This window comes from Schistocerca americana, chromosome 2 (assembly GCF_021461395.2).
Source record: "Schistocerca americana isolate TAMUIC-IGC-003095 chromosome 2, iqSchAmer2.1, whole genome shotgun sequence".
NCBI classification, from domain to species: domain Eukaryota; kingdom Metazoa; phylum Arthropoda; class Insecta; order Orthoptera; family Acrididae; genus Schistocerca; species Schistocerca americana.
The window spans coordinates 1,038,581,683-1,038,600,946 of record NC_060120.1 but is presented as its reverse complement, the minus strand read 5'-3'; the positions used below and the strand labels follow the sequence as shown (position 1 = coordinate 1,038,600,946).

The following is a 19,264-nucleotide window of genomic DNA, read 5'->3' as shown; positions in this document are numbered from 1 at the left end:
CATGAAACAGGTTTAAGGTTTAAAGTTATTAGAACTGACCATAGAACAGAGTTTGTTAATCAGTGCCTTCATAAAATCATTTCAAGAAGACTTATATCATCCATTAAATCAGTTCACAATATAAACCAGAGCAGAATGGTAAAGTTGAATGAGAAACCAGATCTATAGTGGAAAGTGATCAAACAATACTTCTTAATTCTTGCCTTCTGAGACACTTTGGGTAGGCTACACATTGAATGACTGTTCATGTAAGTTTAATTGTGATAAGATACCATATGAGAAATGATTTTGGAAGGAAACATGACTAAAGCCTATGAGAAGGTTTGTAGCAAATCAAAGACAATGGTATGGTTGGCAAAAGTAAAAATTATAGGCTGTATGATCCTGTGACAAAGAAAATGACTGTTTCATAAGATGTGGACTTTAACAAATATATCAAAATGTATCTACAGAAATCAGAACCATCAACATTACATGTAAATACAACTTCCCAACAGATGTAGAAGGAGATGAAGTTCAACACCCTGTTAAAAATGATGATGTTGCACAAGACCATGAACCCTGTGCTACCAGTATCGTTGCTCAACTAGGAAAGAATCATAGAAACTGAGATTAACTTCACCCTTCAGTTTCTTCCCAAATTCTGAGGTCTGCACAGCAGTTACTGATCAGCCAGAAACTTTCAAAGAGGCAATGACATCCACAGACTCTGATAATTGGTATGAAGCGATTAAAATTATTTAGTTAGATAGTCAGTTTCATATTCCATGAATCATTAAAGATGAAATTTCTTAATTGGCCCAAAATAACAGCTTGTCCTACCTCTAGATCATCAGGCTGTTTGTTGTAAGTGGATTTATAAAATTAAACAAAAACCAGATGGTATAAAGCTAGATTATATGCAAAGATATTCCCAGAAAATTTGGAATTGGTTACAGGGAAACTTTTTCACCTGTTGTTAGGTTGAATCAACTCATATTCTTTTGGCTTTGGCTAGAGTGTATAATATGGACATAAAGCTATTTCGTGTGAAAACAACATTTTTCAAGATTCAATAGTGATAATGCAAATATAGTCTGAAAATTGAAGAATGCCTAAATGGACTGAAGCACTGGACTGAAGCACTTTCCTTGATGTTGGAATAAAAGCTTTGTTTACTTCATCAAATTTCTGGATTTCAAACAGATCCATTTGGACAATTGTTTCATGCTTGAGCAGATGGTCAAGAAGAATTTTTAGCTATTTTTGTTGATGATGGATTAACTGCTGCTATAAATAAAATATCTGAAGAACTCAAGATTCATTTTGAAATTGTAGTTGATGATTCCATTCATTTTACACGATAGGAATTCAGGCAAGCCTGTGGAAATAAAGAACTGTTCCTCAGCCAAGACGGCTTATATTAGTCTTGTCTTAGAAAAATCCAACATAAATAACTACGGGCTCTATGCAGCACTGATTGGTTGCAGTTCACTGTTGCATTTGGCACAACCCCAGTTAATGAAGACAAGAAATCCATAGAAAATATTCCATTTTGTTTATGATTGCTATCACAATGAAAAGACTTGATTTAATGTTTTCTGTCAGTCAAGTTGATTCTCAGCTATCCATGAACTGCCCCACTGCAGACTGTAGATGAAGGTCCAAGCATATGGAATACATTCCCAGGTATGTGAGTGGCTTGAAGACTTCTGAAGTAATAGAATCAGTACGTTGTTCTCAATGGCAAGTGCTCATCAGAGACATGGGTATTCTTAGGAGCGTGCCATAGAAATGTGGCAGGATCGCTCTTATTCTCTATATACGTTATTGACCTGGTGGACAGGGTAAATAGCACTTATGGCTGTTTTCTGATGACGCTGTGGTGCATGAGAGGATGTCATCCTTGAGTGACTGCAGGGGAATACAAAATTACTAAGACAGAATTTCTCATCGATGTGGTGAATAGAAGCTTGCTCTAAATGTAGAAAAATTTAAGTTTATGCAGATAAGTAGCAAAAACAACATTTGAATATAGCATTAGCAACGTGCTGCTTGACACAGTCCCACTGATTAAATATCTAGGTGTAACATTACAAAGTGATATGAAACAGAATAAGCACATCACGTTGACAGTCGGGAAAGCAAATGATCAACTTCATTTTCTTGGGAGAATTTTGGAAAAATGTAGCTCATCTACATGGGAGATGGTATATAGAATGCTAGTGTGACCCATTCTCGAGTACTGCTTTATTGTTTGGGTTTGCCACCATCTACATCTACATTTATACTCCGCAAGCCACCCAACGGTGTGTGGCGGAGGGCACTTTACATGCCACTGTCATTATCTCTCTTTTCTGTTCCAGTCGCGTATGGTTTGCGGGAAGAACGACTGCCGGAAAGCCTCCATGCGCGCTCGAATCTCCCTAATTTTTCATTTGTGATCTCCTCAGGATTTATAAGTAGGGGGAAGCTATATATTCGATACCTCATCCAGAAATGCACCCTCTCGAAACCTGGACAGCAAGCTACACTGCGATGCAGAGCGCCTCTCTTGCAGAGTCTACCACTGGAGTTTGCTAAACATCTTCGTAACGCTATCACACTTACCAAATAACCCTGTGGCAAAAGGCGCCGCTCTTCTTTGGATCTTCTCTATCTCCTCTGTCAACCTGATCTGGTACGGATCCCACACTGATGAGCAATACTCAAGTATAGGTTGAAACAGTGTTTTGTAAGCCACCTCCTTTGTTGATGGACTACATTTTCTAAGGACTCTCCCAATGAATCTCAACCTGATACCCGCCTTACCAACAATTAACTGTATATGATCATTCCACTTCAAATCGTTCCGCACGCATACTCCCAGATATTTTACAGAAGTAAATGCTACCAGTGTTTGTTCTGCTATCATATAATCATACAATAAAGGATCCTTCTTTCTACGTATTCGCAATACGTTACATTTGTCTATGTTAAGGGTCAATTGCCACTCCCTGCACCAAGTGCCTATCCGCTGCATTCACTACAATTTTCTAATGCTGCAACTTCTCTGTATACTACAGCATCATCCACGAAAAGCCGCATGGAACTTCCGACACTACCTACTAGGTCATTTATATATATTGTGAAAAGCAATGGTCCCATAACACTCCCCTGTGGCATGCCACTTTAACGTCTGTAGACGTCTCTCCATTGAGAACAACATGCTGTTTTCTGTTTGCTAAAAACTCTTCAATCCAGCCACACAGCTGGTCTGATATTCCATAGGCTCTTACTTTGTTTATCAGGCGACAGTGCGGAACTGTATTGAATGCCTTCCGGAAGTCAAGGAAAATAGCATCTACCTGGGAGCCTGTATCTAATATTTTCTGGGTCTCATGAACAAATAAAGCAAGTTGGGTCTCACTCGATCACTGTTTCCTGAATCCATGTTGATTCCTACAGAGTGGATTCTTGGTTTCCAGAAACGACATGATACGCGAGCAAAAAACATGTTCTAAAATTCTACAACAGATCAATGTCAGAGATATAGGTCTATAGTTTTGCGCATCTGTGTTGGATTAAAGGGAGACTTTGAAGCAATTCAGAGGCATGCTGGTAGATTTGTTACTGGTAGGTTTGATTAACATGCAGATATTATGGAAATGTTTCATGAGCTCAGATTGGAATCTTTGACAATGCTCTTTTCATAAGGTACTATAGCAGACATTTAGAGAACCAGCATTTGAGGACAACTGCAAATTGATCCTACTGCCACCACTGTACATTTTGTGTAAGGACCACAAAGAGAAGATGAGAGAAATTAGGGCTTATAGACAGTCACTCAATATAGTGAGCAAGCAGTAAAGGAAACAAAAGAAAATTTAGAGTACCAATTAAAATCCATGGAGAAGAAATAAAAACTTTGAGGTTCGCCTATGACATTGTAATTCTGTCAGAGACAGCAAAGGACTTGGAAGAGCAGTTGAACGGAATGGACAGTTTCTTGGAAGGAGGATATAAGATGAGCATCAACAAAAGCAAAATGAGGATAATGGAATGTAGTCAAATTAAATCAGATGATGCTGAAGGAATTATGTTAGGAAATGAGACACTTAAAGTAGCAGATGAGTCTTGCTATTTGGAGAGCAAAATAACTGATGATGGTCAAAGAAGAGAAGACTGGTAATGGCAAGGAAAGCATTTCTGAAGAAGAGATATTTGTTAACATCGAGTATAGACTTAAGTGTTAGGAAGTCTTTTCTGAAAATATTTGTATGGAGTGTAGCCATGTATTTAAGTGAAACATGGACGATAAATAGTTTAGACAAGAAGAGAATAGAAGCTTTCAAAATGGGGAGGGGTGCTACAGAAGAATACTGAAGATTAGATGGGTAGATCACATAACTAATGAGGAGGGACTGAATAGAATTGGGCAGAAGAGAAATTTGTTACTAAAATCTAGACTTTCACGGCTGGAAATGTCATGTACATTATGATTATCCAGGCTGTTATGCTGTGGTCGGTTGATGAATTTTGTCTCAATTCCCAATGTTTCGTCCCCGTCTGCAGGAGACATCTTCAAGGGGGTCTGTAGCTCGATGGAAGGTCCAACATACCCGCTGGCTCGCTACTGAGTAGGAGGGATCAGTTGGTAGGACATGTTAGGAGGCATCTAGGGATTACCAATTTAGTACTGGAGGGCAGGGTAGAGGGCAAAAGTCATAGACGGAGGCCAAGAGATGAATACACTAAGCAGATTCAGAAGGATGTAGGTTGCAGGAGGTACTTGGAGATTAAGACGCTTGCACAGGGTAGAGTAGCATGGAGAGCTGCGGCAAACCAGTATCTGGACTGAAGACTACAACAACAACAACAACAGACAATCATTTTTCCCTCACTCAATTTGTGTGTGGAACAGGAAAGGAATTGATTAGTAGTGGTAGGTAGTACCTTCCATAGATTGCACTGCTATTAAACATATCCTACAATACCTTGGGGCAAAGAACAAAGGTATTAAATACAGCAGCAGTATTCTTAAATTTCATGCATACTAGGGTTCTGATTGTGCTCTAGATATCCATACTTGTCATTCAACAGAAAGCTATGTCAATATATTGACCAAAGGACCTGTTATCTGATCAATTGCAGGCAAATATGTGTTGCCACATTTTTGTATGTTGCAGTACCTGATGCAGTTGCTAAAATTGCCTGGCTTTGTACTTTTTTACAACAACTTGGTGTCAATATGAAGCAACCAACTCAATTCTTTGTGTACAACCAGCGTAAATTACAATTAATGATAAACAATCCACATCCCAAAAGGACTGAACACAACCATAAAGTTTCATTACATGTATGAGAAAATAATTGATGATTCCTTTCTCATTTCCTACATTAGATCACAACATCAATTGGCAGAAATGTATGTGAAAAGCACTTAAGCACTTTCAAAAGAAAAGTTTCAAGGTAATTGTGAACCATTGTCAATTGTGTATTTAAAATCAGCAAACCCTTGTTTGTGTTTAGTAATTTAGTTAGTTGTGCTGATTATGTTTGAGCATCTTGTACATGTATATAAAGTTTTAGTGTATTTGATGTATTTTCATTTTTTCACCTTTAATGTTTCTGACTGACATGTAGTCCTTATTTCACTATGTGCCATTTTCTTATCACCATTGTTAGTTGCAAGTTCAACTCCCAGAATTTGATTACATTCCATCCACCAGTTGCTAATGTTTCTATTTAAAGTGCATCATAATTTGTAACATGTGTGTATTTTAACATATCTGTTTTGTTACTGAGCATTACATGTTTACTATGGATCTACATGTGTGAGCAACTCCCTCACATGATTCCCCCCATGTCTAACTTCACCATTTCAGAAGTAAACAAACAATATGTAAGAAACTCAGAAAGTATTCAGAGGTTTACAGCACAGTATTTTAGCATTTCTATTCACCAAACAGTTGTATTCAAGGGTCATTACTGATTTTATATTTATAATGCAGAATTGTCATAAACAAAATTTTTCATATTTTAACTTATTATTATCATTATTAACTATTATTGTGTAATTGCAAACACAAATAAAAAGTAAGCAAATATATTACAAGGAAAAGATAGTCATATCAGATAACAAAATAAAGACAATATGGGATATAGTGAAGGAGGAGACCGGTAGAAACAGACATGAAGAGAGGCAAATAGCATTAATACTAAATGATATATTGGTGACAGATGTGTATAGTGTTGCAGAACTTATTAACAAACATTTTATAACTGTTACTGAAAAGACTGGGTTGTCAGGTTCTGTAGATGCTGCCATGGGATACCTCAGACCAGACATTTCAAGTAACTTCCATAATATGAATCTGATCCTCACTATCCCAGAAGTAGTAATGCCCATCATAAAATTTTAAAAATCAAAAGTACCCAGTGGGTATGATGAAATATCAACAAAGTTAATTGAAGAATGTGATTGTGAGTTAAGTAACATATTAAGCTATCTGTGTAGCCAGTCGTTAATCAGTGGAATATTTCCTGAATGATTGAAATGTGCTGAAGTTAAGCTACTGTTTACGAAGGGAGATAAAGAAATAGCATCAAATTTCTGTCCAATTTCACTTTTGCTAGCATTCTAGAAAATTTTAGAAAAGGTAATGTACAATCGGCTTTATAACCATCTTATCACAAATAACATACTGTCAAAGTCGCAACTCGGATTTCTAAAGGGTTCTGATATTGAGAAGGCTATCTACACTTACAGTGAAATGTACTTAATTCATTAGACAAAAAATTGTAGGCAACTGATATATTTTGTGATCTGTCAAAGGCATTTGACAGTGTGAATCACAATATCCTTTTAAGTAAATTAGAATATTATGGTGTAACAGGAAATGCTGCAAAATGGTTCAAATCTTATATCTCTAGCAGGAAACATAGGTTGTTATTAGGAAAGAGACATGTATTAAGCTATCAGGCATCATCCAACTGGGAACTAATTACATGTGGGGTCCCACAAGGTTCCATCTTAGGGCCCTTACTTTTTCTTGTGTATATGAATGACCTTTCATCAATAACATTACCAGTTGCCAAGTCTGTTTTTTTGCCGATGATACAAACATTGCAATAAATAGCAAATCAAGTGTAGTCTTAGAAAGATCAGCTAATAAAATATTTGTGGACATTAATCACTGGTTCCTAGTCAATTCTTTGTCACTAAACTTTGAAAAAACACACTCCATACAGTTCAGAACTTGTAAGGGGTGTCCCATGAGTATATGCACAGCATATGATGACAAGAAGATAGAATAAATGGACAGTGTTCAATTGTCGGGATTACAGCTGGATAATAAATTCAACTGGGAGGAGCACACCACAGAACTCGTGAAGTGTCTAACCAAATCTCTACTTGCAATGCGAATTCCGTCAGACATGGGGGATTGTTGTTGTTGTGGTGTTCAGTCCTGAGACTGGTTTGATGCAGCTCTCCATGCTACTCTATCCTGTGCAAGCTTCTTCATCTCCCAGTACCTACTGCAACCTACATCCTTCTGAATCTGCTTAGTGTATTCATCTCTTGGTCTCCCTCTACGATTTTTACCCTCCATGCTGCCCTCCAATACTAAATTAGTGATCCCTTGATGCCTCAGAACATGTCCTACCAACCGATCCCTTCTTCTGGTCAAGCTGTGCCACAAACTTCTCTTCTCCCCAATCCTATTCAATACTTCCTCATTAGTTATGTGATCAACCCTTCTAATCTTCAGCATTCTTCTGTAGCACCACATTTCGAAAGCTTCTATTCTCTTCTTGTCCAAACTATTTATCGTCCATGTTTCACTTCCATACATGGCTACACTCCATACAAATACTTTCAGAAATGACTTCCTGACACTTAAATCTATACTCGATGTTAACAAATTTCTCTTCTTCAGAAACGCTTTCCTTGCCATTGCCAGTCTACATTTTATATCCTCTCTACTTCGACCATCATCAGTTATTTTGCTCCCCAAATAACAAAACTCCTTTACTACTTTTAGTGACTCATTTCCTAATCTAATTCCCTCTGCATCACCCGACTTAATTCGACTACATTCCATTATCCTCATTTTGCTTTTGTTGATGTTCATCTTATATCCTCCTTTCAAGACGCTATCCATTCCATTCAACTGCTCTTCCAAGTCCTTTGCTGTCTCTGACAGAATTACAATGTCATCGGCGAACCTTAAAGTTTTTATTTCTTCTCCATGGATTTTAATACCTACTCTGAATTTTCTTTTGTTTCCTTTACTGCTTGCTCAATATACAGATTGAATAACATCGGGGAGAGGCTACAACCCTGTCTTACTCCCTTCCCAACTACTGCTTCCCTTTCATGTCCCTCGACTCTTATAACTGCCATCTGGTTTCTGTACAAATTGTAAATAGCCTTTCGCTCCCTGTATTTTACCCCTGCCACCTTTACAATTTGAAAGAGAGTATTCCAGTCAACATTGTCAAAAGCTTTCTCTAAGTCTACAAATGCTAGAAACGTAGGTTTGCCTTTCCTTAATCTTTCTTCTAAGATAAGTCTTAAGGTCAGTATTGCCTCACGTGTTCCAGTATTTCTACGGAATCTAAACTGATCTTCCCTGAGGTCGGCTTCTACCAGTTTTTCCATTCATCTGTAAAGAATTTGTGTTAGTATTTTGCAGCTGTGGCTTATTAAACTGATTGTTCGGTAATTTTCACATCTGTCAACACCTGCTTTCTTTGGGATTGGGATTATTATATTCTTCTTGAAGTCTGAGGGTATTTCGCCTGTCTCATACATCTTGCTCACCAGATGGTAGAGTTTTGTCAGGACTGGCTCTCTCAAGGCCGTCAGTAGTTCCAATGGAATGTTGTCTACTCCGGGGGCCTTGTTTCGACTCAGGTCTTTCAGTGCTCTGTCAAACTCTTCACGCAGTATCGTATCTCCCATTTCATCTTCATCTACATCCTCTTCCATTTCCATAATATTGTCCTCAAGTACATCACCGTTGTATAGACCCTCTATATACTCCTTCCACCTTTCTGCTTTCCCTTCTTTACTTAGAACTGGGTTTCCATCTGAGCTCTTGATGTTCATACAAGTGGTTCTCTTATCTCCAAAGGTCTCTTTAATTTTCCTGTAGGCAGTATCTATCTTACCCCTAGTGAGATAAGCCTCTACATCTTTACATTTGTCCTCTAGCCATCCCTGCTTAGCCATTTTGCACTTCCTGTCGATCTCATTTTTGAGAAGTTTGTATACCTTTTTGCCTGCTTCATTTACTGCATTTTTATATTTTCTCCTTTCATCAATTAAATTCAATATTTCTTCTGTTACCCAAGGATTTCTACTAGCCCTCATCTTTTTACCTACTTGATCCTCTGCTGCCTTCACTACTTCATCCCTAAAAGGTACCCATTCTTCTTCTACTGTATTTCTTTCCCCCATTCCTGTCAATTGATCCCTTATGCTCTCCTTGAAACTCTGTACAACCTCTGGTTCTTTCAGTTTATCCAGGTCCCATCTCCTTAAGTTCCCACCTTTTTGCAGTTTCTTCAGTTTTAATCTACAGGTCATAACCAACAGATTGTGGTCAGAGTCCACATCTGCCCCTGGAAATGTCTTACAATTTAAAACGTGGTTCCTAAATCTTTGTCTTACCATTATATAATCTATCTGATACCTTTTAGTATCTCCAGGGTTCTTCCATGTATACAACCTTCTTTCATGATTCTTAAACCAAGTGTTAGCTATGATTAAGTTGTGCTCTGTGCAAAATTCTACCAGGCGGCTTCCTCTTTCATTTCTTAGCCCCAATCCATATTCACCTACTACGTTTCCTTCTCTCCCTTTTCCTACTACCGAATTCCAGTGACCCATGACTATTAAATTCTCGTCACCCTTCACTATCTGAATAATTTCTTTTATTTCATCATACATTTCTTCAATTTCTTCGTCATCTGCAGAGCTAGTTGGCATATAAACTTGTACTACTGTAGTAGGTGTGGGCTTCGTATCTATCTTGGCCACAATAATGCGTTCACTATGCCGTTTGTAGTAGCTTAACCGCATTCCTATTTTCCTATTCATTATTAAACCTACTCCTGCATTACCCCTATTTGATTTTGTGTTTATAAGCCTGTAGTCACCTGACCAGAAGTCTTGTTCCTCCTGCCACCGAACTTCACTAATTCCCACTACATCTAACTTTAACCTATCCATTTCCCTTTTTAAATTTTCTAGCCTACCTGCCCGATTAAGTGATCTGACATTCCACGCTCCGATCCGTAGAACGTCAGTTTTCATTCTCCTGATAACGACATCCTCTTGAGTAGTCCCCGCCCGGAGATCCGAATGGGGGACTATTTTACGTCCGGAATATTTTACCCATGAGGATCTCATCATCATTTATCCATACAGTAAAACTGCATGCCCTCAGGAAAAATTACGGCCGTAGTTTCCCCTTGCTTTCAGCCGTTCGCAGTAACAGCACAGGATATAAAAATGTAAAAGCTGGCATTATATGCTTACTTTCACTCCATAATGTCATATGGGATTATTTTTTGGGGTAATTCATCAAGCCAAGCTAAAGTTTTCTGGGCAAAAAATGTACAATATGAGTTATATGTGGTGTGAACTCACGAACATCCTACAGAGGCCTAAATAGGGAACTAGGGATACTAACTACTGCTTCCCAATATATTTATTCCTTAATGAAATTTGTCATTAAAAATATATCCCTTTTTCAAACCAACAGCTCAGTTCATGGAATCAGGACTAGAAATAAGAATAATCTTCACAAGGATTTATAGTCACTTACTCTTGTACAAAAAGGTGTGCATTATTAAGGAACACATTTTCAATAACTTGCCAGCAGCTGTAAAAAGCTTAACAACCAATGAAATTCAGTTTAAGACAAGCCTAAAGGATGTACTGGTGGCCAACTCCTTCCACTCCACTGATGAATTTCTCAGTAGAAACAACACACACACATGCAAACACACACACACACACACACACACACACACACACACACACACACACACACACACACTGGTAAATAGACACAATAAAAAACACACAAACACACACACACAAATTTCAAGCTTTCGCAACACGAGGTTGCTGCATCAGGAAAGAGGGAAGGAGAGGGAAAGACGAAAGGATGTGGGTTTTAAGGGAGAGGGTAAGGAGTCATTCCAATCCCGGGAGTGGAAAGACTTACCTTAGGGGGAAATACGACAGGTATACACTCACACACACACACACACACACACACACACACACATATCCATCCACACATACACAGACACAAGCAGACATTCGTAAGGCAAAGAGTTTGGGTAGAGATGTCAGTCGAGGCAGAAGTACAGAGGCAAAGATGTTGTTGAATGACAGGTGAGGTATAAGCGGCGGCAACTTGATATTAGCAGAGGTTGAGGCCTGGTGGATAACGGGAAGAGAGGATATACTGAAGGGCAAGATCCTATCTCCGGAGTTCTGACAGGGTGGTGTTAGTAGGAAGTATCCAGATAACCCGGACGGTGTAACACTGTGCCAAGATGTGCTGGCAGTGCACCAAGGCATGTTTAGCCACAGGGTGATACTCATTACCAACAAACACTGTCTGCCTGTGTCCATTCATGCGAATGGACAGTTTGTTGCTGGTCGTTCCCACATAGAAAGCTTCACAGTGTAGGCAGGCCAGTTGGTAAATCACGTGGGTGCTTTCACACGTGGCTCTGCCTTTGATCGTGTACACCTTCCGGGTTACAGGACTGGAGTAGGTGCTGGTGGGAGGGTGCATGGGACAGGTTTTACACCGGGGGCGGTTACAAGGGTAGGAGCCAGAGGGTAGGGAAGGTGGTTTGGGGATTTCATAAGGATGAACCAAGAGGTTATGAAGGTTAGGTGGACGGCGGAAAGACACTCTTGGTGGAGTGGGGAGGATTTCGTGAAGGATGGATCTCATTTCAGGGCAGGGTTTGAGGAAGTTGTATCCCTGCTGGAGAGCCACATTCAGAGTCTGATCCAGTCCCGGAAAGTATCCTGTCACAAGTGGGGCACTTTTGGGGTTCTTCTGTGGGAGGTTCTGGGTTTGAGGGGATGAGGAAGTGGCTCTGGTAATTTGCTTCTGTACTAGGTCGGGAGGGTAGTTGCGGGATGCGAAAGCTGTCTTCAGGTTGTTGGTGTAATGGTTCATGGATTCCGGACTGGAGCAGATTCGTTTGCCACGAAGACCTAGGCTGTAGGGAAGGGACCGTTTGATGTTGTGGAATGGGTGGCAGCTGTCATAATGGAGGTACTGTTGCTTGTTGCTGGGTTTGATGTGGACAGATGTGTGAAGCTGGCCATTGGACAGATGGAGGTCAACATCAAGGAAAGTGGCATGGGATTTGGAGTAGGACCAGCTGAATCTGATGGAACCAAAGGAGTTGAGGTTGGAGAGGAAACTCTGGAGTTGTTCTTCACTGTGAGTCCAGATCATGAAGATGTCATCAATAAATCTGTACCAAACATTGAGTTGGCAGGCCTGGGTAACCAAGAAGGCTTCCTCTAAGTGACCCATAAATAGGTTGGCATATGAGGGGGCCACCATGGTACCCATGGCTGTTCCCTTTAATTGTTGGTATGTCTGGCCTTCAAAAGTGAAGAAGTTGCGAGTCAGGATGAAGCTGGCTAAGGTAATGAGGAAAGAGGTTTTAGGTAGGGTGGCAGGTGATCAGCATGAAAGGAAGTGCTCCATTGCAGCAAGGCCCTGGACGTGCAGAATATTTGTGTATAAGGAAGTGGCATCAATGGTTACGAGGATGGTTTCCGGGGGTAATTAATTTGAAGCCAACAATTATGTTTGTTATTGTCACTGTTGCATTTCGAAATCTTTTCTGTCATCTTACTTTCTCTTTCTGTTTTTGCAAGTAGTTTCACTTTGTATTCACCTTCTCCTTTTTACCATAGTCTACCATACAATTTTACCCGCCTATATATACTCAATAATACGTACCCCACTTCCAAACCATAACCAAAAAAATTTTTTCCGACATCAACACTACCGCTGCTATAAAATCCACCGTTTCCAGTTCACAAACAGTTCTTTTCACCCATTAAACAACCATTTTGGCTAGTTCTAATAACTTTCCCTTTATTTCCATTACCGTTTTTCCCACATCACTGATCATTTTTAGCCGCTTCCCACAGGTTTTAACGTCATTATTCCTTCGTCAGACAATTGTTAGCCTCATTTTCATAATCTACCACCACAAAACCACTCCTTTTAATACATTTACACGCAGTTTTTTTCAAAATTTTCCCAAATTTCACCATCCTTTAACGTGTTTTGGCGGCAACACAACCACCTAACCTTTGTGCACATCGTTGTTTACCAACTCAAGTTCACCACAGGATCAACATAGCTTAGCCTTAACCAACACTTTTTTGACTTTTTTTACACCAGATCTCCAGTTGCTTTGAAGTTCACCTTTATCTCTCCCAATATATTTTTATTTTCATTTTCATTTCAGCCTCAGGTTACACTTTCCACCTTCTAATACCATGTCACCCTCACAACATCCCCACAACGACCCCATTAAGTTTTATTTACATTCCCTCCGCAAACATGCCTTCACCCTAGCCAGATTACGCTCCCATATTTTATTTACTCAGGCTTGTCTGACATTTGGCATTACCCCCAAAGGCCTCACACTTAAAGTTCCCATCTCTGGCTGTAACCCTTCTTTCCATCAGTCCTTATACCAGTTCCAAACTGAACAATCCATTGCCCTCACCCACCTAATCCTTCACCCACACATCAACTCAGCCAATGAACACACCGTCAACTCCTATCCTCAATAAAAGTCCTCAACATTTCCTCTCCCACATCCACACCGGCTGTTCAGGGCATCCTCCTACAGGCCAGCCGCAAATTAGAACAGCATGCCACCCTCCACCTCAAAAAACTATCCAATCTCCTGGTTTCCCACCTCGGGAAAGGCAACTCACTCACCCTTCACAACCTTTCCAGCAAACCTCAACCTCCTCTCATTGCACATAGACCCAGTCTCTCCCATCTACTCAATCTCCCACTTCCAGCTCCACTCCCCCCAAAACCTCAAAATTCTAATCAACACAATCTGGAACCACAACACCCTAATTCAGTAGTTAACCTTTCCTCCAAACCTCTCTCTCAATCCGAAACCTCTGTCCTATCCAAAGGCCTCACCTTCAGCCCTACTCCCAGATTCAACAAAACAGCCCTCGTCAAAGATTTACTGTCCTACACTCATACTCTCTGCTGGAAATATCACTTTGCCATGAAGAAAAATTATCCTAATCCCACTCCTAATGATCCAACTCCCCAAGACACTATCCAAACTGAACCCTGCCTGGAATAGTTCTGTCCTCCATCACAGCAGAACCCACCACCTCTTCCTCAAAATCACCCTCTCCAAACTTCCCAGGTTTTCTCACTTCCAGCCTTGCCTCTCAATCCTTCTTAAAAAACCTTAATCCTACTCCCAACATCACCATTGCTGAAGCCCAGGCTATCCGTGATCTGGAGGCTGACCGATCCATCGTCATTCTTCTGGACAAGGGTTCCACGACCGTGGTACTTGATTGTCGGGAGTATGTGGCTGATGGACTGCGTCAGCTTTCAGACAACACTACATACAAAGTTTGCCAAGATAATCCCATTCCTGATGTCCAGGTGGAGCTTCAAGGAATCCTCAGAACCTTAGGCCCCCTACAAAATCTTTCACCTGACTCCATCAACCTCCTGACCCCACCGACACCCCGCACCCCTACCTTCTACCTACTTCCTAAAATTCACAAACCCAATCATCCCGGCCGCACCATTGTAGCTGGTTACCAAGCCCCCACAGAATGTATGTCTGCCTACATAGATCAACACCTTCAACCCATTACATGCAGTCTCCCATCCTTCCTCAAACACACCAACCACTTTCTCGAACGCCTGGAATCCTTACCCAATCTGTTACCCCCCGAAACCATCCTTGTAACCATTGATGCCACTTCCTTATACACAAATATTCTGCACATCCAGGGCCTCGCTGCAATGGAGCACTTCCTTTCATGCCGATCACCTGCCACCCTACCTAAAACCTCTTTCCTCATTACCTTAGCCAGCTTCATCCTGACTCGCAACTTCTTCACTTTCGAAGGCCAGACATACCAACAATTAAAGGGAACAGCCATGGGTACCAGGCTGGCCCCCTCGTACGCCAACCTATTTATGGGTCACTTAGAGGAAGCCTTCTTGGTTACCCAGGCCTGCCAACCCAAAGTTTGGTACAGATTTATTGATGACATCTTCAATATCTGGACTCACAGTGAAGAACAACTCCAGAGTTTCCTCTCCAACCTCAACTGCTTTGGTTCCATCAGATTCACCTGGTACTACTCCAGATCCCATGCCACTTTCCTTGACGTTGACCTCCATCTGACCAATGGCCAGCTTCACACATCCGTCCACATCAACCCCAGCAACAAGCAACAGTACCTCCATTATGACAGCTGCCACCCATTCCACATCAAACGGTCCCTTCCCTACAGCCTAGGTCTTCGTGGCAAACGAATCTGCTCCAGTCCGGAATCTCTGAACCATTCCCAGAACCTCCCACAGAAGAACCCCAAAAGTGCCCCACTTGTGACAGGATACTTTCCAGGACTGGATCAGACTCTGAATGCGGCTCTCCAGCAGGGATACAACTTCCTCAAATCCTACCCTGAAATGAGATCCACCCTTCATGAAATCCTCCCCACTCCACCAAGAGTGTCTTTCTGTCGTCCACCTAACCTTCATAACCTCTGGGTTCATCCCTATGAAATCCCCAAACCACCTTCCCTACCCTCTGGCTCCTACCCTTGTAACCGCCCCCAGTGTAAAACCTGTCCCATGCACCCTCCCACCAGCACCTACTCCAGTCCTGTAACCCGGAAGGTGTACACGATCAAAGGCAGAGCCACGTGTGAAAGCACCCACGTGATTTACCAACGGACCTGCCTACACTGTGAAGCTTTCTATGTGGGAATGACCAGCAACAAACTGTCCATTCGCATGAATGAACACAGGCAGACAGTGTTTGTTGGTAATGAGGATCACCCTGTGGCTAAACATGCCTTGGTGCATGGCCAGCACATCTTGGCACAGTGTTACACCGTCCGGGTTGTCTGGATACTTCCCACTAATACCAACTTGTCAGAACTCCGGAGATGGGAACTTGCCCTTCAGTATATCCTCTCTTCCCGTTATCCACCAGGCCTCAACCTCTGCTAATTTCAAGTTGCCACCGCTCATACCTCACCTGTCATTCAACAACATCTTTGCCTCTGTACTTCCGCCTCAACTGACATCTCTACCCAAACTCTTTGCCTAACAAATGTCTGCTTGTGTCTGTGTATGTGCAGATGGATATGTGCAAGCATTCCTGATACATGGTGAAGTTGCAATCATTAGTGGTGTGAAAAGAATGATATTTACTCTAAAAAGAGTGCCAGGTATAAAAGAAATATATGAAATATCTCAAGACTTAGCTTGTACAAACTGCAAGTAATAACAGGAAAGTATTAAACATTCTTCTATATCTAAAAAGAGCTTGAATTTGCTAAACTCACTGTCTATTTTCTCCTGGTACTCCTGCTTCACTTCTGTTAACTTCTTTGTACTTGCTCCACTATTACTCTCTAGTGTTTTCAGTTTTGTTCGAAGACTGGTTAACTCTTGCTCCCTATTCTTCAGTTCTTTCTCCTGGTTGGCTTTGAGTCTTTCACACTTCTTCTTCTCTGCCTGTAAACAAATACAGCTCACAAGACACAGATATCTTTTATTTCAGTGCAGTGTTAATAGAAAATAAAGTTAAAAAAATTACCTGCAGGTTAGCTTCAATTCCTGACACTTTTGTTTCTAATTCACTTCGCTGCGTTTTTAATTCAGCTTCTAATTTTTTGTTCTTCTCTTCATTTGCTTTAAGATTGTTTTCAGCCTGAAACATATTAAATTCTTCCCTATCATATTCAGTTACCATATTGAAAAAAATCTGGAAATGACACTGCAAACAGGCAAGTTTAAAGAAAGGGCACGTGCTAAGAAGAAAGACAAAATCTTCAGAATTATCATGTTGATGAGAGTTAGAAACAGAAGAAATTTATTTCAAGCTTTTCAAAAACTCTGTACAGCTACTTTTCACTTCATGTTATTGCAAATCTTAGAGAGAAACATATAAGTAAGTTAACATATTTTGCTTATTTTCACACAATAATATACTACGGAATAATATTCTGAGGTAGTTCATCTTTAAAAAAGATAGTTTTTCACTACATAAAAGCATGCCATAAGAATGTGATTCTTCAGTTTCTCCCACCATATTTGTTCATCGAACAGTTCACAGGTGTACGGCCAGTTTATAGTGTCCAACAGGCATAATATTTCGGCAATCAAACATGTCGCCATCTTCAGATGTGCTGACGAGCTGTGCTCCTGAAGGCACATGGCTGACCAATATCCCCTGCTCCTGTGAGCCCAGCCATCTGCGGTCTGCACCTGTGGCAGTCGTGGAGACACTAACATTGGCATCTGTGATGGTGTTGATGTAAGTTCTCTGCGTGCCCTGGTCACCAGATTGTTTTGTTTGCTGAGAGTCTTTCAATTAAACTCAGTGCTGGTTCCCAAGCCTTGCCAAGATTATAGCTGCAATTTCGGTTGATGAGATCATCCCTGGTATGAATTTCTATGGCCTCTCTAACAACACTGTCTCAGTATTTGGAAGTCTGTGCCAAGATTCTGGTACATGTGCACTCCATCACATGAATCTTGGACAAACAGTGCTCTACGACCACTGACTTGTTGGGATACATTAGTCGAGTGTGCCTCTGGTGTTCTCAGCAACAATCTTTGATGGTGCACATTGTCTGTCCAATATGTTTTCCCACAATGACATGGAATCTAGTATACGCTGGTCACCAAGATCACCTTTGACACTTCTCAACAATGCTCATGTGCTATTGGGTGGGCAAAAGACAATTTTTACTGGGTGCTTCTTCAATATGCATCTGAATTTTCCATATAGTGGGCCAATGTATGGTATAAAGGCAGTGGCTATCTCTTCTTCTGTGACTTCTTCTGTCTCCACAGATTGTACTGTTGTGGTGGGGTGGAGAGCACGCCTAATCTGCCATTCTGGGTATCCAGTTTTTTGGTGTACGGTTCAGAAGTCTTCCAGCTCATGGAACAGACCCTCTGTGTCTCAAATGGTGCACGCCATATGTACTAGAGTTTTTAGTACCCCATTCCTCTGCGAAGGGTGGAGGCAGCTGTCTGCATGCAAATACTTGTCAGTGTGCATTTTCTTCTGATACGCACCATGGCTCAGGGTGCAATCAACTCTTCTCTTAACCATGGTGTCCAGGAATGGTAATCCTCCTTCTGCTTTGGTCTCCATAGTGAATTTGGTGTTGGAATGTATGGAGTTCAAATGTGTAAGGAAGTCAAGGAGTTTGTCCATTCAGTGGCGCCAGATGACGAACATGTCTCCCACATAACTTTGAGGAGGAAGCCCCAGTGTCATGCAAATGGAAACCCATGTGTCTTTTCCATTACGTGAATGACACGTGGACAAACTCCTAGACTTCCTGCCGTATCAGAAGAAAATGCACACTGACCAGTATTTACATGCAGACCACTGCCACCCCCCTTTGCAGTGAAATGGGGTGCTAAAAACACTAGTACACATGGTGTGCACTATTTCAGACACAGAGAGTCTGCCTTGTGAGCTGGAAAACCCCAGAACCATACTCCAAAAAATGGATACTTAGAATGGCAAATTAGGCACACTCTCCACCCCACCACAAAAGTACTATCTGTGGAGACAGAAGAAGCCACAGAAAGCCAGAGTATACCAGATTCCATGTCAGTGTGGGACGACATGTATTGGACAGACTGTGTGCACTGGTGAAGATTGTTGCCAAGAACACCAGAGGTACACATGACTGACGTATCCCAGAAACTCAGAGGTCACAGAGCATGGTTTGTCTGAGAATCATGTGATGGAGTGCAAATGTACCAGGATCTTGTCACAGAATTCCAAATACTTGGACAGTATCATTAGAAAGGCCATAGAAATTCATACCAGGGACGATCTCATCAACCAAGGTTGCAGCTATAATTTTAGCAAGGCTTGGGCACCAACACTGAATTTAGTTAAGAAGACTCTCAGCAAACAAAACAATCTGGTGACCAGGGCAGATAGAGATCTTACATCAACACCATCA

General features: G+C 41.1%; 1 protein-coding gene across 2 annotated transcripts in view; it reads right to left on the bottom strand.

The window, feature by feature from the left end:
• LOC124596433 (COP1-interactive protein 1) overlaps positions 1–19,264 on the bottom strand; it is a 398,432-nt gene that overhangs the window by 63,825 nt on the left and 315,343 nt on the right. For both annotated transcript variants that reach the window (XM_047135568.1, XM_047135569.1), the window contains exons 26-27: positions 16,867–16,980; positions 16,613–16,784 (exon numbers count right to left, since the gene is read on the bottom strand). In XM_047135568.1, coding sequence (XP_046991524.1) covers positions 16,613–16,784; positions 16,867–16,980 — 286 coding nt within the window. The remainder of the gene's footprint in view (positions 1–16,612; positions 16,785–16,866; positions 16,981–19,264) is intronic.